General features: G+C 43.4%; 3 protein-coding genes across 4 annotated transcripts in view; 2 read left to right on the forward strand and 1 right to left on the reverse strand.

The window, feature by feature from the left end:
• The window catches only part of LOC140722652 (uncharacterized), a 409,759-nt gene that overhangs the window by 344,968 nt on the left and 43,427 nt on the right, over window positions 1-21,364 (reverse strand). The gene's annotated exons all lie outside the window — the stretch shown is intronic.
• Window positions 1-21,364, forward strand: part of LOC140722642 (uncharacterized) — a 190,577-nt gene that overhangs the window by 69,140 nt on the left and 100,073 nt on the right. The window lies entirely within an intron of this gene.
• Window positions 6,808-19,878, forward strand: LOC140722613 (uncharacterized). Its single transcript, XM_073037320.1, has 2 exons — window positions 6,808-6,981; window positions 17,084-19,878. Exon 2 carries the CDS (start codon window positions 17,496-17,498, stop codon window positions 18,966-18,968), a length of 1,473 nt encoding a protein of 490 aa, XP_072893421.1. The 5' UTR covers window positions 6,808-6,981; window positions 17,084-17,495; the 3' UTR covers window positions 18,969-19,878.

Here is a 21,364-nt window from a genome sequence, read left to right on the forward strand (position 1 = left end):
CCCTCGGAAAAAAACCCAGTAACCACAAAAAAAAGGGGGAAAAATCCATTAGGAATGAACCCTCCGGAGCAATACGTTTGAACATCATCTAAATTTTTAAAAAAAGAATCATCAACCGTCATTTCATATTTATAAAAAAATAAAATTGGACGGAAACCATATAGCATAATTCAAATTAAATGATAATGTTTGGCAAAAGAACCCCATCTTCTCTCAAAATCGAATCGAGTATCAAAAGTTCTACTTCTATTTTTTCCAAACTAAGACATAACATTCCTTGAGAAAACCATTCAATTAATGTAGGGGAAGAAATATCTTTCCATTTTAATAAAATAGCCCTTCTTGTCAGTAGTGTAACAAATGCAATTACATGTTGATCTGAAGATGAAATACCCTGAATATGATGTGGAACTATTCCAAATAGAACAGTCAATCTATTAGGTTGTAAATTAATTTTCAGAGCTTTAGAAATTGTAGAAAATAAAGATTGTCAAAATAATTTTAATGAAGAATATGACCAGAACATATGTGACAAAGTAGCTACTTCAGTTTCACATTATCACAGCATTTGTCTGTAGTAGGAACTATTTTAGATAGTCTCTCCTTTGTTAAATAATAACGGTGAACAGTTTTAAATTGAATTAAACAATGGTTGGCACATACAAAAGAAGAATTTACGTTTTTCAAAACTCGAAGCTAATCTTCATTAACAAGGGTCATATTAAGTTCTCTCTCCCAATCTTGTTTAATCTTTAGTGATAGGTTCCCTTTTTGTAACAAAAATAAATTATAAATTCTGCTAACGGAACCTTTCACTAAGGGATTCAATTTCAAAATGGTATCCAACAAATCAGATTCTTGTAAATATGGAAACTTAGGTAAACATTGTTGTAAAAAATGTTTCACCTGAACATATTGCAAAAAATGTGTGCGAGCGAGAGGAAATTTGTTAATTAACTCTTCAAAGGTCATCAATCGACCATTACAAAATAAATCTGTAAAAGAATGGATCCCTTTATTTTTCCATAGGGGAAAAATGGGGTCAGTTCTTGAAGGCTTAAATGGAAAGTTTCGATATAAAAACTATACAACGTAAATTGTTTAAAATTTTAAAAAATAATTACGAAACTGAACCCAAATCCGTAGGGATAGTTTTATAACCGGGTAAAGATTTAAATTTGGAATTTTAGAGAGCTGTAAAGGTAATGGAGCTCCTAAAACTAAAGTTAAATAAAATTGTTTAACAGCTTTTAATTCCAAATCAATCCATAATGATTTTTGGTTCTTATCAAGCCAATATAACCAAATATATAATTGTCTAATATTCACAGCCCAATAATACAGTCTTAAATTAGGAAGTTCAAGTCCACCATCTTTTTTTAGAATTTTGTAAATGATACTTATTAATTCTTGGTCTCTTATTGTTCCAAATAAAGGAAGAAATAAGAGAGTCAATTTGATCGAAATTTGTTTTAGTTAAAAAGATAGGTATATTTTGGAAAATATATAAAAATCTAGGTAAAATCATCATTTTTACAGCATGAATACGACCTATTAAAGAAAAAGTAAGTGGATTCCATCTAGAAAATTGTTGTTTCATGGAGTCCATTAAAGGAACTATATTCGCTTTATAAAGATCTTTTTTTTTTAGTAATAATAATACCTAAATATGTAAATATATTAACTATTCTAAAAGGAATATCATTATATATGCTAACAGGGACATTTAATGGAAACAATTCACTGTTATTCAAGTTAAGTTTATATCCTGAAAATTTACCGAAATCTTTAAGTGTTTCCAAAAGAGAAGGAATTGATTCCTCAAGATTTGAAATAAAAACCAAAAGATAATCTGCTTAAAGAGAAATCTTATGTATGGTTCCATTCATAGAGATGCCATGAATATTTTTTAGCTTCACTTAGTGTTATAGCAAAAGTCTCCAATACAAGATTAAAAAATAAAGGGCTTAATGGACATCCCTGTCTAGTGCCACGAGAAAGTGAGAAAAAAGACCTGCAGTTATTCGTAATGACAAGCTCAAAGACGGCTTCCTGTCTGTGGTTAGAAGCCAAATGAATGATAGAATGGACTCGGTCTCACAATGTAACTCGACGTGAACCTGCACCATATGTCTATCTGCACTGCACTTTCTCTGCAGCCATAATGCTTTGTTACAGTGATTGTTCTGTCGTATATCAGCTCAATGTACTGTTGTAATGTATCGATCTGTGTGGATGGTACGTCAGGCAAGATTTTCATTGGAAGTTCAGTACGTGATGATAGTAAACAAATTCCCCATTTCAATTGTGCGGAAATATTAGACAGGCTGAGCTTCTGCTCTGGAGCCACAGAAAGAAACTGAACTGTTGTCATTTCTGAAATGAACTGAACAGTTGTCCAGCCTTTCGTTATAGCTCGTGCTCTCTAATCCAGGCAGTATCCTGTTAAACCTCTTCTGCGCCCTCTCCAAAGCCCCGGCATCCTTCCCAGAATGGGGGCGACCAGAACTGTATGAAACACTCCAGATGTGGTCTAACTAGTTTTATAAAACTGTTGTTACGAACTGAAGCGTTTTAGAAACGAACCAGCAGCAATAGAGTTCACACTGGAGTCTGGTTTTGATGGTAAAAACACTCTGTTTATCAGTATCTACTTATAATATAGTAACTTAACGAAATAAAGTTAACAGTGTTAAGTGTATATATGTGTAAATGTAATTCCCAGACTATCGAGCCTGAGGGAACAAAGTTTAGAGTCTGGAGATGGTAAAGTAGGAAAGTTTAGTCATCCACGGAATAAATGACGGGACAGAGATATTTGTAATCCAGGGTGAAATGTAGAGAAAAGGCCGTTACTTCAAAATAACCGTCGACGAAGTTCTTATCCGTTGAATCTATCCACATACGAGTTATCAGCGAAAGTGACCTGTCACAGGAATACCGTCTTCCAGGGGTTACCACACAACATACCCAGGCAAGGGTTAATACAAGATATTCCAAAATCCACTCCTATGGATTATACGAAGTGACAGCCACACACGTTCGTTGTGGTTCGTGTACCGATGATCAACCCACTCTTGTGGGCAGAGGAGAGTTCCAAGCCTCAACTGCGACTAACTGAGCGATCAGCTTTTCCAGTCTCTCTCTGTCTCTTTAGACTGGCCGACTGCCTGTCTGCAGATCGCTCTCTCTCTCTTATGGTTCAGTCCACAGTCAGCGCTGTCAGCCTGTGACTTACGTCATAGTCCCGCCTCCTCACGCCGGCGCTCTTAAAGAAACAGTCACAGTACGACCGCAGACTCGTAACAGCCGCAACACAACTTCCCGACTTTTGAACTCAATGCTTCAACCAATAAAGACAAGCATGCCATTTGCCTTCTTAACCACCCAATCAATCTGTGCAGTCTTTCTCAGGGAGCGATGAACTTGGAGTCTAAGATCCCTCTGATCATCAACATTGTTCAGGGTTTTGCATTTAACAGTGTACTGTCGCATACATTCGACCAACCGAGCTGCCGCGATGATCATCACTAATCAAATCTCACTGAGATTTCTCAGGGCCTGTTGAATTTATTGCCAAGTGCACAAGTACGGGAAGGTACAGGTACAGAGAAACACTGACTTGTGGCAGCATCACAGGCAAATACATTCAGATAACACACGGAACACAAGTTATACAAAATATCGGTCAGTAACAATCTATAAATATGCTTTATGTCATTAACAATATATAAAATACATTGTGTCATGATCACTATTAATAAGTGCATTTTGTGTCAATAACAGACTTGGAAATGTTGAATTTGGTCCCTGTCTCCATTCCTCCTGTAATCCACAACCAGCTCCTTTGTTTTCGCTACAATGAGGGAGAGGTTGTTTTCTTGACACCACTGTGTCGGGTGATGACTCTTCTCTATACGCTGCCTCGTTATTATTTGGGATTCGGCCGATCAATGTCGTGTAGTCAACAAATTTAATTAGTAGATTGGAACCCGCCACTGCAGCCCCACAGTGCACTATGTACTGATTGCAAAGCTACGAAATTGCATGTGAATAGCCTCCCCTCCCCCAACTCCACTCTTTCTTCGTCACCAGTAGACTGGGACATCTCACATCTCGCTGCCTCCGCCTGGATATTAAACTGTGAACAACTGTGGTCAGGGACTGATCTCTGGGGTACTCCAAACGCTACCTCCTTCCAGTCTGAAAACGGCCCACTCATCCAGCCACACACAACCGGCAGTTTATCATCTCCAACGAAAAAGCCTAATCACCTACTCCTGAGGTTCAATTCCATTGCTGACTCTGAGTTTACCACCATCAAATGCCAGGAGGGACATAATAATCAGAAAGTCTCTAGTCACAGCCGTGTAAATAAAATGTGATCTCAGTAGGTGTGTGGCGCATGCTCAGAATGCGAAGGAGACAGACAAACTGAGCCAAGTCACAGACTGATGAAGGGGAGGAATGATCCATTTTGATACAGAGAGGGAAGCAGAGAGTTTGATATTGTGCCTGATGCCGGAACTGTGACCAGTTAGAAGATGAAGTCTCGTCCCCCCAAATTGTTTTGAGTTGTGACAGTGTTTTTCTCAGAAGGCACCATGACGAATAAAATTATCTGAACTGAAATGTTGTCCTTCACCCACTGACGTGGTTTGTAAACTTTTAACAGTTTAGAAAAGTCAAAAGATTTGAGTATGGCAATCACAAACACGTTAGTTGCTTTGTGATTGCTCGTTAGTTCCGCTGTATCTGTCAGTTCACCAGCGCTTGAATGCCGCCGATCCTTGAATGTGGAGGCGGAGATGTTGGAGAAGACAGCGTCCCACTCGCTCCAAGGAGAGCCCGAACACGTGCCCATGTCCGTGATCTGATTGGATACATCGCCATGACGTCATAGCAGTGAGATGTCATTCACTGGCTCTCATTTTGGAAGGGATTCAGTCGGCCATCGCATATACACCAACAGCTTCGCACTGGGAAGCGGCCGTTCATCTGCTCCGTGTGTGCGAAGAGACTCATTCAGTTAACCCACCTTGTGATGCTCCGGTGAGTTCACAATAAATAGAGGCCACATTTCTGTCCGGAGTGAGCAAAGAGTTTTACTCAATCATCCCAGCTGCTGCAACACCAGCAACTTCACATCAGGGAGGAAGTTCAAATCAGCTCTGTGTTAAATGTTTAACCATCACGGTGACTGAACGCAGCTGCAGGTTCATGAGGGACTGTTACTGTCAGATTCTGCAGTTCTTGCGGCTGCTCATCGCACCCAGGACTGAACTCTAGTCAGTGAGCATTGAAGGAGTCTGTTCTGCTGATGTTAGCCTTAAACTAGACCGGTGTTTAATATTGTGTATCTGTGAAAGGTAAATCAGTTATGTATCAAATCCCGTGTCTCAGGTACTTACAGTCTCTATCACACTCACTATGTACACTAGAGAGGCCACTCGGCCCATCTGGTTTCTGCCCATGTTTCTGTTCCGTATCAGCTTATGAAAATCTATCCCTGCCGTTCCCCTCTCACTCTCCCTGAGATGACAGGTTGCAAATAGTCACCACTCCGTGGGACGGGAGATTTACCTTGAATTCCATAGAATCACAGAAATCTTCAACACATTAGAGACCCTTTTGCCCACAATGTTGTGCCGACCATGTAACCTACTCTAGAAACTGTCTAGATTTACCCTACCGCATCGCCCTCTATTTTCCTAAGCTCCATGTACCTATCTAAGATTCTCTTAAAAGACCGTATTTTATCCGCCTCTACCACCGTCGCTGGCAGTGCGTTCCACACACACACCACTCTTTGTGTAAAAAAACTGAGCTCTGACATCTCCTCTGTACCTACTTCCAAGCAGCTTAAACCTATTCCCCCTCGTGTTAGCCGTTTCAGCCCTGGGAAAAAGCCTCTGACTATCCGCACGACCAATGCCTCTCATCATCTTATACACCTGCATGAATTTCCTGCATGATTTTCTCCGGGCTGAATAAGACGATGAGCTCACTGTGGTTGTGACGTTCTTCAGGGCTCCGGACGAAGATGGTTAAACTCCTTCTTCTCCGCTCTTTTCAACGTTTTAGGTCACTCTCACTAATTTCAAAGGTCTTCGCTTCGAACTGCTGGGTTGTTACAATGCACCTCTGAAGTCTGACAGCAGACTAGCGAGTGAATCTTCGATGGAGCAGAGTCAGAAACCAAGTTGCCAGTCAGGGATTTGGGGCTCCAGAAAGAGATGGGGCCTGGTGTTTTCAAGGAGGAGGAAGAAGAGGAATCGAACCTGCAGGATGTGGCTACGAATGAAAGATCAGACACATTTGGAAACTGCTTGATTGTAAAAAAAGGGTGTTTAATTTCTGCAAAATACTGGAGGAAATCAACAGATCAGGCAGCAAATGTGTTGAGGGATAAATAGACAACGTTTAGGCCGAGCCCCTTCAGCATGCCTAGACTGTGTACTCCTCTGCTTAGTTGCTACCTGAACTGCAGAGTTCCTCCAGCATTTTGTGTTTGTGTGTGTGTGTGTGTGTGTGTGTGTGTGTGTGTGTGTGTGTGTGTGTGTGTGTGTGTGTGTGTGAGTGTGTGTGTGTGTGTGTGTCTGTGTGTCTGTCTGTCTGTGTGTTTGTATTCCTAGCAACTGCAGAATCTCTTGTGTTTTATATCTGCCTCTGCCAGAGGGTTGTACGAGAAGCATTAGATAAATAGAATGCCTGTTGATATTGAGTATGTTGTTTTTGGGAGCCGCTTTCTACGTTAAAACAGCTGCTGAGTTCTCTACACAGAAAAAAACCCCGAGGTGTGGACATGAAACCGGTGCTAGCAGGAATGTTTAAAGGCACCGCGATTGCTCATAAAGCCCTGGGTTTAAAATTTCGCTGCTTCTGAAGCAACGATCAAATGCGCAGGCATCAAGGTCGATGACGTCACCGAATAGCACGCATGCGCGCCGTACACAAAGGAGCTCCGGAGGATCGGTAAAGGTAGGGATGATTTTCCGGGCTGCTGTCTTAAACACCCACTGAGGGACATTTGCTGTGAACTCTGGACATCATAGTCCGCAGTCCCGGGACAGTCCTGCTCTCCTCCCTATCTCTCAGCCCGACGATCCGTACACGGGCCCCGGGGAGCTTCCGGCTGATGAGGGAAGGGGAACCGATGGATCTCTCAGACAGAGCTGAGCTCCAGCTATCTAAATGCAAGGATTAGGAACTCGGAGAAAGGGAAAAAACATCTTTTACATCTCCATTTGAGAAAATCACCTTTGTTCTTTCTCCAATCGTAAACAAGAGAAAATCTGCAGATGTTTGAAATCCAAGCAACACACACAAAATGCCGGTGGAACTCAGTATGAGTACTCTTTTCAATAGATGCTGCCTGGCCTGCTGAGCTCCTCCAGCATTTTGTGTGTGTTGCTTGAGCTACCTCCTCTCGTTCTGCACTTTTCTACCGGTGAGAACATGTTTTGTCCCATTCTCTCTGGGTACGTAATGATATCAAACACCTTTGCCCTGGGCAACAAGTAGCTTTCACATCACAAATGTGCCAGACTCCAGTGAGACAGACTACTGCCCTTCCCTTCATATTCATTGGCCCTGCCATCACTGAGTTCACCACCATCTGTCACTTGGGGGAGGGTTCAGGGGAAATAGTTATGTACAATACAGAAACTGGTGTTACAGTATTGTGGTGATGCAAAATTTGCTGGAGAATTTGCAAGTGGGGAGTGATATTTGGAAATCGGACATTTGAAAGTATCATTTAGCAAGCAAATCACATATGGACGGTTTGCAAAAGTTCTAGTGAGAAAATCCTTCATAACCCACAACAGGCCTGTTACATAGTTTGTGTGAGAGTGCAGATGAACTCGATCAAACCCAGAGGAGATCAAAGTTCTTATCGACAGTGATTTGCTAGCTGTTAAAAGAAATACCTCCCTATTTAAAATTCAGTGTGGACGTCTTGTTGTCAGTGGGTAATAATTGCACAGCACAAGGCGTTTCGGCACACCGGTCATTACAAATTAGATGGGACACTGGTGGGAAGGTGGGGTGACCTCCAGTGCCCCTGATACCCTCACATGCAAGATGTGCATCCAGCTGCAGCTTGTAACCCTGCACTTTAAGGAGCTGAAGCTGGAAATGGATGAATTCTGGATCATCTAGGAGTTGGAGGGGGTAATAGTTATAACATCAAGAGAGGTGAGTTACACCCAAGGTGCAGGACACATTAAACTGGGTGAGAGTAAGGAAGGGGAATGAGATTAAATAGCCATCACAGAGTACTCTTGGGGCCATCTCATACAACAACTGGTAGACCACTTTATAAACTGTTGGGGGAGTTTACCTGGCAGAGCAAAGTCAAATGTTCGGAAATTAAAACTAGCAGAGATCTAATATTCTAGTGGTAAGGCTAGCTGTTGCTAGTGCGTGGTGGGGAGGGTGTGTGGTGAAACTAAATTTGCAGGGGGGAATTGGAGTCAGAATGTCAAAACAGATGGTGAAGTGGGTGAAATGAATTGACTTATATCATTCATATACATGAGGAGTGGAAATCTTTATATTACTTCTCCATCTAAATGTGCAATGTGTAATTTATGATAAATGGTTTGTACATAGGGCAGTGGTTATAACAGAAACACAATGTATCAACATAAATTAATCAGTCTGTTGGCCTGGTGGAAGAAGCCGTCCAAGAGCCTGTTGGGCCTGGTGTTTATGCTGCGGTACCGTTTCCCGGTTGGTAGAAGCTGGAACAGTTTGTGGTTGGGGTCACTTGGGTCCACAATGATCCTTTGGGACATTTTACGCACCTGTCTTTGCAAATGTACTGAATGGTGGGAAGTTCACATCTACAGATGTATGGGGCTGTCTGCACCACTCTCTACAGAGTCCTGTGATTGAGGGAAGTACAGTTCCCATACCAGGCAGTGATGCAGCCAGTCAGGATGCTCTCAATTGTGCCCCTGTAGAAAGTTCCTAGGATTTGGGGCCCCATCCCTAACTTCTTCAACCATCTGAGGTGACAGAGGTGCACGGCCACATACTACACAGCCAGTATGTATAGACCACATGAGATCCTCGGTGATGTTTATGCCGAGGAACTTAAAGCTGTTCACCCTCTCAACCCCAGATCCATTGATATCAATAGGGGTTAGCCTGTCTCCATTCCTTTTGTAGTCCACAACCAGTTCCCTTGCTTTTGTGACATTGAGGAAGAGGTTGCTTTCTGGACACCAGACAGACATTGTTCAGAACTCAGATAGAGTCAGCAGACAAAAGGTTCAGCAGGGTGCAATGACTGTGCTGAGCTGTGTCTTTCACAATGCAAGAAGCATCGTAGGAAAGCCCGATGAACTCAGGACAGGGAATTGTAGCCATTATTGGGACTTGGTTGCACCCAACACTCTGAGAGATTTAGAGGAACAAACTTTGCAGAGATTGCAGGCTATGCTAAGAAACAAAGGTTGATATAGTAAGCGATTTTAACTTTTTATATATATAAGGACTAAATGGGGTAGAGTTTGTCAAATGTGCCCTTAATCAGGACATAGAATTCCCGACGTAGAAGTGTGCAATAAGCTGTTAGGAAATTATCCATTGTTAGTGACTGAAATTAGTGTATGGAAACACTTCGTATCTAGCGATCGTAACAACATAAGATTCCAAGTAAATATGGGGAAAAAAAGCGGGCTGGATGATGGGTTGAGATTCTAAATTGGAAAAAAGGTCAATTCTGATGGTATCAGAAAGATCTAACAAGTGTGAATTGGGACAGGCTGTTTTTCTAGAAAAGGAGTACTTGTAAGTGGGAGTTCTTCAGAAGTGAGGGTGTAGAGTTTGTATGTGCCTGCCAGAATACAAGTTGTAAGGTAACCGGTGCAGGGAACCGTGGTTTTCAGGAGATATTGAGGCCTCAGATATTGTTCCTCTAAATGTCTCAGACTGCTGGGTGCTACCAAGACTCATTAATGACTACAGTATCATAATGCCATGCCCTGAGCTCATCTGACTTTTTGTTTAGTCAGCTTCTGATGGTTTCTAAAAGCTTCCTAATAGTTTTTGCTCTTTTGTTTGCCCTGTCTTTGGTGTTTCTGTTGGCTTTGTCTTCTTATCCAGCCACAGTTGTGTCCTCCTGCCTCTTCAATGCTTCCACTTCTTTGGAATGTATTGATCACTGAGCTCCCGAATTGCTCCCAGAAACTCCAGCCATTGCTGCTCCACTGTCACTCCTACCTTTTCCCTTCCAAACAAGTTTGGCCAGCTTCTCTGTCATAGAAATGGGGAGACGTTCAGTACAGGAACAGGCTATTTGGCCTATTTTGTCAATGCCAAAAAAACATTTAAGCTGTCTAATGCAACTACCTGCACTGGAACCATCGCCCTCCATACCCCTACCATCCAGGCTCCCATCCAAACTTCTCTTAAGTGGTGAAATTGAGCTCATGTTCACCACTTGTGCTGGCACCTCATTCCACACTCTCACGGCCAATTCAGTGAAGAGGTTTTACACATGTTCCCCATAAATTTCACCTCCCCACTTAACCCATCACTTCTGGTTGTCATCACACTTAACATCAGTTGAAAAAGCCTGCTTGAATTTACCCGTTCTATGCCCTTATATTTTTTCTACACAGGAACATAGAAAACCTACAGCACAATACAGGCCTTTTGGCCCACAAAGCTGTGCCAAACATATCATTACCTTACCCATAGCCCTCTAATTTTCTAAGCTCCAGGTATCCATCCAGGAGTCTCTTAAAAGACCCTTTCAAATCTGCTTCCACCAGGGCTGCTGGCAGCCCGTTCCACGCACTCACAAATCTCTGTGTAAAAAAAACCTAACTTCTATACTTCTAACAATTCCTCAAAGCAATGTATAATTTCCTTGTCTCTGTTTAGTGCATTTTTTAGGTGTATAAGATGATGAGAAGCATTGATTGTGTGGATAGATAGATAGATAGATAGATAGATAGATAGATAGATAGATAGATAGATAGATAGATAGATAGATAGATAGATAGATAGATAGATAGATAGATAGATAGATAGATAGATAGATAGATAGATACTTTATTCATCCCCATGGGGAAATTCAACCTTTTTTCCAATGTCCCATACACTTGTTGTAGCAAAAACTAATTACATACAATACTTAACTCAGTAATAATATGATATGCATCTAAATCACTAACTCAAAAAGCATTAATAATAGCTTCAAAAAAAAAAGTTCTTAAGTCTTGGCAGTTGAATTGTAAAGCCTAATGGATAGTCAGAAGTTTTTTCTCAGGGTTGAAATGGCTAACTTGAGGGGGCATAGGTTTAAGGTGCTTGAAAATAGATACCGAAGGGATGTCAGGGTTAATTTTTTTTTGCACAGAGAGTTGTGGGTGTGTGTAATGCACTGCCAGCAGCGGTGGTCAATGCAGATAAAATAGGGTCTTTTAACAGCCTCTTAGATAGGAATATGGAGCTTAGAAAAATAGAGGTCTATGCACTACGGAAATTCTACGCAGTTTCTAGAGTAAGTTACATGGTTGGCACAACATTGTGGGCTGAATGGCCTGGAATAATAGACAATAGACAGTAGGTGCAGGAGTAGGCCATTCAGACCTTCTAGCCAGCACTGCCATTCACTGTGATCATGGCTGATCATACACAATCAGTACCCCGCTCCTGCCCTCTCCCCATATCCCTTGACCCCACTATAAGAGCTCTATCTAACTCTCTTGAATGCATCCAGAGACTTGGCCTCCACTGCCTTCTGGGGCAGAGCATTCCACATATCCACCACTCTCTGGGTGAAAAAGTTTTTCGGCATCTCTGTTCTAAATGGCCTACCCCTTATTCTTAAACTGTGGCCTCAAGTTCTGGACTCACCCATCAGCGGGAACATTCTTCCTGCCTCCAGCGTGTCCAATCCCTTAATAATCTTATAAGTTTCAATCAGTTCCCCTCTCATCCTTCTAAATTTCAGTGTATACAAGCCCAGTGGCTCCAATCTTTCAACATATGACAGTCCCGCCATTCCAGGGATTAACCTTGTGAACCTGCGCTGCACTCCCTCAATAGCAAGAATGTCCCTCCTCAAATTTGGAGACTAAAACTGCACACAGTACTCCAGAACATGCTGTAGATTTCTATGTTCTATGTTGAACAGCACAATAACTTTTCTTCTTTAATCCGTGCAGGGTCCATGATTTTAATGCCACTTTTCCACAATCCCATAGCGCCTTTGTCCATCTCCTGAGTAAACAGAGATGAAAAAATATTTAAGATCTCCCCCATGTGCTTTCGTTCCACATGTGGATTGCCATTCCGGTCTTCCAGAGGACCAACTTTGTACCTTGCAATCGTTTTGCTCTTAATCTATCTCGAGAATCCCTGTGGATTATCATTTCTGCAGGACAATCTCATGCCTTCTTTTAGCCATCTGGATTTATTTCTTTTGCATTTCTTATCCTCCATAAGAAACTGCCTGCCTATCCCTGTTATGCAACTCCATTTTATGCTTCACCAGGGTGTCAATATCTCCTGAAATCCAAGGTTCCCTACAGTTTCTATCTTCACTTTTTATTTTGAGAAGCAAATTCCTGCTTTATACTTTAAAAATTTGGATTTGAAGGACTCCCATTTACCAAGCACACCTTTGCCATAAAGCAATCTGTCCCAGTCCACAGTTGCCAGATCCTAGTATCTTAATTCCAGGTGTTGATCCATACCCTAAACACATCCACCTTTCCTACGCTGCTCCTTGTATTGAAATATACAGGGCTCAGCATATTCACTGCACCATGCTCAACTTTTTCATTCCTGACTTAGTCTGAGGACTGAACACCAACTGTCTTCATAACCCCTCCACTATCTGTTCTGTTATTCAGGCTCCCATTCCCCCTGCAAGTTTAGTTTAACCCCCCCCCCCCTTACCCCCACCTCCCAGCATGCAGATCTATCAGCCCTTTGGTTTTCCTCTCCCAGATCAATAAAAAGGAGATGCATACCAGGTACAGGCAGATAGGAACAAATGGGGTCCTTATGAAATACAGGAAATTCAAGTGAACACTTATGAAAGAAATAAAAGAAGGCATGAGGTTGCCCCAGCAGACAAGGTGAAGGAGAAACCTCGGATTCTGCAGATATGTTGAGCAAAAAGATTGCAAGGGAAAAAAATTAATCCTCTGCAAGATCAGAATGGTAATCCATATGAGGAGACAAAGTAGATGTGGGGAGATTATTTATGCATCCGTATTTACAGAGGAGATGGACACAGAGTCTATATAAGTGAGGCAAGGCAGCATCAACTTCATGGATCTTGTGCAGATTACAGAGGTGGAGCTGTTTGCTGTCTTAAGGCAAATTAGCGTGGATAAATCTCCAAGGCCTGACAGGTTGTTCCCTGGGACTCCGCAGAGGACAAGTGCAGAAACTGTCAGGGTACAAGCACAGATATTTAAATCATCCTCAGTGACAGGTGAGGTACTGGAGGATTGGAGGACAGCCAATGTTGTTCCACTGTTTGAGAAAGGCTCTAAAAATAAACTAGGAAATTGTACATTGGTGAGCTTGACATCAGTAGATAGATAGATAGATAGATAGATAGATAGATAGATAGATAGATAGATAGATAGATAGATAGATACTTTATTCATCCCCATGGGGAAATTCAACATTTTTTTTTCCAATGTCCCATACACTTGTTGTAGCAAAACTAATTACATACAATACTTAACTCAGTAAAAATATGATATGCATCTAAATCACTCTCTCAAAAACCATTAATAATAGCTTTTAAAAAGTTCTTAAGTAGTTTACTTAAATACATTAAATACAATCAACCCCAGCACTTTAACATATCTTACTCCTGGCGGTTGAATTGTAAAGCCTAATGGCATTGTGGAGTATTGACCTCTTCATCCTGTCTGAGGAGCATTGCATCGATAGCAAACTGTCGCTGAAACTGCTTCTCTGTCTCTGCTATGTAGAGGATGTTCAGGGTTTTCCATAATTGACTGTAGCCTACTCAGCGCCCTTTGCTCAGCTACCGATGTTATACTCTCCACTAGTTTGCCCACGACAGAGCCCGCCTTCCTTACCAGCTTATTAAGACGTGAGGCATCCCTCTTCTTAATGCTGCCTCCCCAACACGCCACCACAAAGAAGAGGGCGCTCTCCACAACTGACCTATAGAACATCTTCAGCATCTCACTACAGACATTGAATGACGCCAACCTTCTAAGGAAGTACAGTCGACTCTGTGCCTTCCTGCACAAGGCATCTGTGTTGGCAGTCCAGTCTAGCTTCTCGTCTAACTGTACTCCCAGATACTTTTAGGTCTTAACCTGCTCCACACATTCTCCATTAATGACGTTATGTGCAGGAACTGGACATATAATTATTTGGATAGATGTGGACTGATTAAGGATAGACAGCATGGCTTTGTGCATGGTAGGTCATGTCTAACCAATCTTATAGCGTCTCTCGAGGAAGTTATCAGGAAAGTGTTTTTTAGGCAAGGCAGTAGATGTTGTCTACATGGAATTTAGCAAGGCACTTGACAAAGTCTCATAAGGGAGGCTCGTCAAGAAGGTTCAGTCACTCAACATTCAAGATGAGATAGTAAATTGAATGAGACACCGTCTTTGGGAGAAACCAGAGTGTGGTAGCAGATGGTTGCCTCTCTGACTGGAACCTGTGACTAGTGGTTGCCACAGGGATCAGTGCTGGATCTGTTGTTGTTTGTCATCTATATCAGTATTCTAGATGATAGTGTGTTTAACTGGATTAGCAGATCTGTAGGTGAAACAAAGATTGGTGGTGTAGTGGTCAGTGAAGAGGACTATCATGGCTTTCAGTGTGATTTGGACCCACTGGGAAAATGGTTTGAGAAATGGAAAATTGAATTTAATGCAGACAAGTGTGAGTTGTTGAACTTTGGTCTGACCTACCAAGGAAGGTCTTTCACAGTGACTGGTCAGGCACAGAGGAGTGTTGTAGAAGAAAGGGACCTGGGAATACAAGTCCTTAATTCACTGAAAGTGGTATCATGGTTAGATAGAGACAGAAAAAAAGATTTCAGCCCATTGGCTTTGATGAACCAAATACTGACAATAGATGGATGTTATGTTGACTTGTAGAAGACATTGATGAGGCCTAATTTGGATTATTGTGTGCAGTTTTGGTCACCTACCTACAGTAACGATGTAAAAGAGTTTCAGAGAGTTCAGAGAAAATGCACAAGGATTTTGCCAGGTCTGGAGGACTTGGATTATAAGGAAAGATTGAACACGTCAAGACTTTATTCCCTGGACTGTAGAAGATTGAGGGGAGATTTGATTGTGATAGAGGGGCATAGGTAGTGTAAAAGCAAGCTGGGTTTCTCCACTGAGATGTTGTGGGATGACAACAAGAGGCCATGGGTTAAGGGGAGCATGAGGGGAACAGACGGTCATTCGGGTGTGGAATGAGCAGCCAGCATAAGTGGTGCATGCGAGCATGTTTTCAACATTTAAGAGGTTTGTGTAGGTACCTGGATGATAGGGGTATGGGAGTGGGCAGTTTAAATAGTTCAGCACAAACCAGTTGGCCCAAAGGGCCTGTTTCTGTGTTGTAATTTTCCATGACAGTGACAAGAACCTGAAATAATACAAAAATTCACTCTAAGTCATCTCAGCAGAATTTTTTTATATGGCATTAAAAATGTGGCACTCTAAGTTAATAATACATACAAGAAGATCCCAGATGCACGCCAAGAAAGACTATTTGCGTGAGAGTGTTTCAGTTACTGTGGGGCCAGGCACCCATGCAGCTCAGCAGAAGCAGGGTATAATACCAATGGAGAGAGTCAAACTGAGCCAGGGTACAAATTGGAGACGGCAAAAATGCCCCATTCTTATAGAGACAGGAAGAACATCAGGGAATTGATAGTCATTCCAGATACCAGCACTCTGCCCAGTCAGGAGATGATTTCATACAGACAGACATACTTTATTGATCCCGAGGAAATTTGGATTTTGTTACAGTTGCACCAACCAAGAATAGAGTAGAAATATAGCAAAATAAAACCAAAAATAATTAAATGATAATAAGTTATGCGAAGTGGAAATAAGTCCAGGACCAGCCTATTGGCTCAGAGTGTCTGACACTCTGAAGGAGGAGTTGTAAAGTTTGATGGCCACAGGCAGGAATGACTTCCTGTGACACTCAGTGTTGCATTTCAGTGGAATGAGTCTCTGGCTGAATATTCTCCTGTGCCTAACCAGTACATTATAAAATGGATGGGAGACATTGTCCAAGATGGCATGCAACCAAGACACCACCGTCAGAGAGTCCAGTTCCACTCCCACAACAGCACTGGCCTTACGAATGAGTTTGTTGATTCTGTTGCTGTCTGCTGCCGCTGCACACAACAGCAAACATGATAGCACTGGCCACCACAGACTCGTAGAACATCCTCAGCATCATCTGGCAGATGTTAAAGGACCTCAGCCTCCTCAGGAAATAGAGACGGCTTTGAGCCTTCTTGTAGACAGCCTAAGTGTTCTTTGACCAGTTCAGTTTATTGTCAATTCATATCCCCAGGTACTTGTAATCCTCCAACATGTTCACTCAGACCCTTTGGATGGAAACAGCAGTCACCGGTGGCTTGGCCCTCCGCAGGTCCACCACCAGCTCCTTAGTCTTTTTTCCCATTAAGCTGCAGATGATTCTGCTCACAACATGTGACAAAGTTTCCCACCGTAGCCCTGTACTCAGCCTCATCTCCTTGCTGCTGCATCCAACTATGGTAGAGTCATCAGAAAACTTCTGAAGATGGCAAGACTCTGTGGTGTATTTGAAGTCCGAGGTGTAGATGATGAAGACAAAGGGAGACAGGACAGTCCCCTGTGGAGCCCCAGTGCTGCTGACCACTCTGTCTGACAGACAGTGTTGCAAGTGCACTTACTGTGGTCTGCCAGTATTTCTCTGTCCAACTTGGGATCAACCTCACTGTAACAGTGTGATACCAGATCAAAGCCTGGCAACTCAAGTAATCTCATCTGTAATGTTGTCCTAAACCCATTGATGGATTTTGTAAATCTTTTTACAGGTTAAAAATGAGAAGAAATTTGTCTCCAGGAAGCTCAAACAGGACACGCCAGTTTTACTGTCTCTGTCCAGATATTTGAGAAGTGGAGCATGGGATTCAATCGACCATCCTTCCTGCTCAGACTGTGGAGAGGGATTCAATTGGTCATTTGACCAACTGGCAAGCCCATCATTTTACACAGGAGAAAGGCCGTTCACTTGCTCAGACAGTGGGAATGGATTCACTCGGCTATCACAACTGAAGGTACATCAGCAAGTTTACACTGGGCAACGCCATTCATCTGTTCTGTGTGTGAGAAAGGATTCAATTGGTCTTCCCACCTGTGGACACACCAGTCAGTTCACACCACACCGGGCAGAGGCTGGTCATCTGCTGAATTTCTGGGAAAGGATTCACTCAGTCATTTGACCTAATGGCTCACCAGCGAGTTCACACCAGGGAGCGGCCGTTCACCTGCTCAGTCTGTGAGAAGAGATTCACTCATTCTTCCACACTATGGAAACATAAGCGAGTTCACACTGGGGAGAGGCCATACACCTGCTCAGTCTGTGGGAAGAGATTCACTGAGTCATCCACCCTACTGGTACATCAGCGAGTTCACACTGGGGAGAAGCCGTTCACCTGCTCTGTCTGTGGGAAGGGATTTACTCGGTCATCCCACCTACAGAGTCATCAGCGAGTTCACACTGGGGAGAGGCCATTCACCTGCTCAGACTGTGGAAAAGGATTCACTGATACATCCAACCTACGGAGACATCAGCGAGTTCACACTGGGGAGAAGCCGTTCAGCTGCTCAGAATATGGGAAAGGATTCACTGAGTTATCCAACCTACAGAGTCATCAGCGAGTTCACACCGGGGAGAAGCCATTCACCTGCTCAGAATGTGGGAAAGGATTCACTGAGTCATCCACCCTACTGGTACATCAGCGAGTTCACACTGGGGAGAAGCCATTCACCTGTTCAGTGTGTGGAAAAGGATTCACTCGGTCATCCACCCTGCAGAGTCACCAGCGAGTTCACATTGGGCAGAAGCCTTTCACCTGCTCAGTGTGTGGGAAAGGATTCACTCGGTCATCCAACCTACAGAGTCATCAGCAAGTCCACAGCGGAGAGAGGCCATTCACCTGCTCAGTCTGTGGGAAGAGATTCACTCATTCATCCTCCCTACAGAATCACCAGAGAGTTCACACTGGGGAGAAGCCATTCACCTGCTCAGTCTGTGGGAAGAGATTCACTCAGTCATCCCAAGTACAGAGTCATGTGCGAATTCACACTGGGGAGAAGCCATTCACCTGCTCAGAATGTGGGAAGGGATTTACTCAGTTATCCCAACTACTGAGTCATCAGCGAGTTCACACTGGGGAGAAGCCGTTCATCTGCTCAGTCTGTGGGAAGGGATTCACTGATCCATCCAACCTACAGAGTCATCAGCGAGTTCACACTGGGGAGAAGCCATTCACCTGTTCAGAATGTGGGAAGGGATTTACACAGTCATCCCAACTACTGAGTCATCAGCGAGTTCATACTGATGAGAGACCATTCCCCTGCTCAGACTGTGGGATGAGATTCACACATTCATCCACTCTACAGAGACACCAGCAAGTGCACACTGGGGAGAAGCCATTCACCTGCTCAGTCTGTGGGAAGAGATTCACTCGGTCATCCGACCTACAGAGTCATCAACGAATTCACACTGCGAAGAAGCCGTTCACTTGCTCAGAATGTGGGAAGAGATTCACTCATTCATCCACCCTACAGAATCACCAGCGAGTTCACACTGGGGAGAGGCCATTCCCCTGCTCAGAATGTGGGAAGAGATTCACTCGCTCTTCCACCCTGCAGAGACATCAGCAAGTTCACAATGGGGAGTGGCCATTGTTATGAATCCCTAGGTTTCATTTGCTGTGGACTGTCATTTTAAGGGAGAGACAGAGATTAAGAAGATAAATCAGTCTGAGTTACAGCTTATTTACATCGCTCACAGCTTGTTTAGTTTTAACCGAGGACACAGACACTCAGAGTCGGACGGAGACGAAGGAGGAAAAACGGAAGGATCGAAACCAGGGAACTAGTGGCCAAGGGTCTGATGCACCATCAATAACTCTCGGAGACGTGAGGTGAGATACGGGCCTTGGATATGGCTGAAAGATATCAGCAGCAGAGCAACAAGAGATCAACACACACATCCCGGAGACTGAGGGAGGAGCCGTGCCTCCAATCGCCTTTATACAGGGGTCTGTGGGAGGAGCCACAGGAGCAGTCAGCAAGGGGGGGGGCGTGTCCAGACAGGTATATGTAGTTCACCACAGGGTCACTGTTTAGAACTTTCCTAAGCCCACAATGGTAGGTTAATTATCCATTCACCATACATCAAATGTGTAGTTGTGACCTCGTTTGATCCATAGGAGTGGATCTGATTTGGGGTATCTTGTGAAGACCACTGATGTGTTAACCCTTGGTGTGGCAATTCACTTGAAGATGATACCCCCTGTGACAAGTCACTTTCGGTGATGATTCATATGTGGATTTGGAACGAAGACAGATAAAATCTACAGCAACTGTTCTCTCATTTTACCACCATGGAACCTGTGGAATTCAACATAATTGCCTTCTCTCGACATTTACCCTTGATTACAAATATCTCTCATCATCTATTCTGTGGATGAACTGAACTTTCACACTCTACCATCTCAAGACTCCAAGCCTTGTTTCCCCCCGAGCTCAATAGTTTGGGAGTTACATTTACACACATATATACACTGTTTAAGTTGCAATTTTATAAGTAGATTCTAATAAAGATCGTGGTTATAACTTAAAAACCAGACTCCAGGTGTAGTCTATTGGTGCTGGCTTGTTTCTAAAGCATTGTGGTTCGTAACAAATTTGGGGCCTGTGTCCGGGATATGAACAAATTTGCGAGCTGTTGATCGATTAATTACCGATTTGATTGGGGAAATCCCTTTCGATTTATTTGTGTGTGGAAATCAGCAGCAATTGATATTGATAAATTTCTGGAAGTGCCAACCCCTGAGGCATTAGGAAAAGCCAAAAAGAATTAATTGCTGACTGTTGCAACTGGGCTGAACCTTAAGGAGTAAGGGGGTGTGAAGGACCAGGGTAAACATAAAACAGGGAGAGCAGGTAAAGTTAAAAAATAGGGGTTTTATTATATAATCTAGGCGTCCACCCCTTTTTCAGAGACTGGAATCCCTGGTTCAATCAGTAATGATGTTGTGCATTTCAATGTGTTCACCTCTCAGTCCCCGATTCTCAAAATGAAAGGGTTGTCACATTTCATCTTTCTTCATATGATGAACCCACCACTCCAGGGATCAGTCTGGTGAATCTTCATTGCACTCTGTATAACAAACACTCTCTAACCTCTTTGTTAAACCTCTCTGGAATTAATTTCCATCTTCTGCAGCCCCGTGTTGCCCCAACCACTCACCTCCCACCCCTGTCACTATTTCCACTTTCCCATCTCCTCCCTCAGCTAGATCCACCTCTCACTCCCCAGCTCTTGCCCTATCCCCACCCCTCAGCTCTTCTCTCTGACTATTTCCGTCCACTCTCAGTCCAGAGGGAGGGTCTCAGCCTGAAATGTTGACGGCCCATTTCTCTCCATAGATGCTGCCTGGCCCACTGAGTTCCTCTGACAGTTTGTTCTTTGGTCTGTATAACCCGTGTTAGTATGGGGAGCGGGATTTTACATGACATTCCAAGTACAATCTCAACAAAATACACATAATTATCACTTTTCCCGGACCATTGGCCCCACTTGTAGGTCAACAGTCTGCCGGTGTTTGCCCCCCAATGTGGTGAATCCCTCTGCTCGATACCACCGTGGGCTCAGACGTTTCCACAGATTTCCACCGGGGCAAACATCCTGTCCGCCCCCTCTCGCACCATCTTTTTCCTATCAATAAAATCCCCCCTCTCCCTCCCCGGGGAACCGGCATCACACCGACGGGCCGAATGGTCTCCTCCTACCTCGCGGCGATACATCAGACTCCGGCTGCAGGAGACGCTTCAGAAACGCCCCAACCTCCCTTGGAGGGAAATGGAAATCTACCAAAAACCGGGACATATACTCCGCTGTGATGGGGAGTTCGAGGTCGGAGCGGGGGTAACGCCCACTCAGCTTGTCCGCCTCTGCGATGGGTGATAATGAGTGATTGACATCGCTTCGCACTAATGGGAATAGCGCAGCTCCTGAATTCTCTGCTGTCAGCGGTGAGGGAGGGGTGGTCATGTGATAATTAGCCCAGCTGTTAAACTGA

This window comes from Hemitrygon akajei, unplaced genomic scaffold (genome assembly GCF_048418815.1).
Source record: "Hemitrygon akajei unplaced genomic scaffold, sHemAka1.3 Scf000082, whole genome shotgun sequence".
Lineage (NCBI taxonomy): Eukaryota > Metazoa > Chordata > Chondrichthyes > Myliobatiformes > Dasyatidae > Hemitrygon > Hemitrygon akajei.

Bases quoted from the DNA above. Each gene is read 5' to 3' on its own strand.
- LOC140722613 (XM_073037320.1), top strand. From the start codon at position 17,496: ATGGCTCACCAGCGAGTTCACACCAGGGAGCGGCCGTTCACCTGCTCA.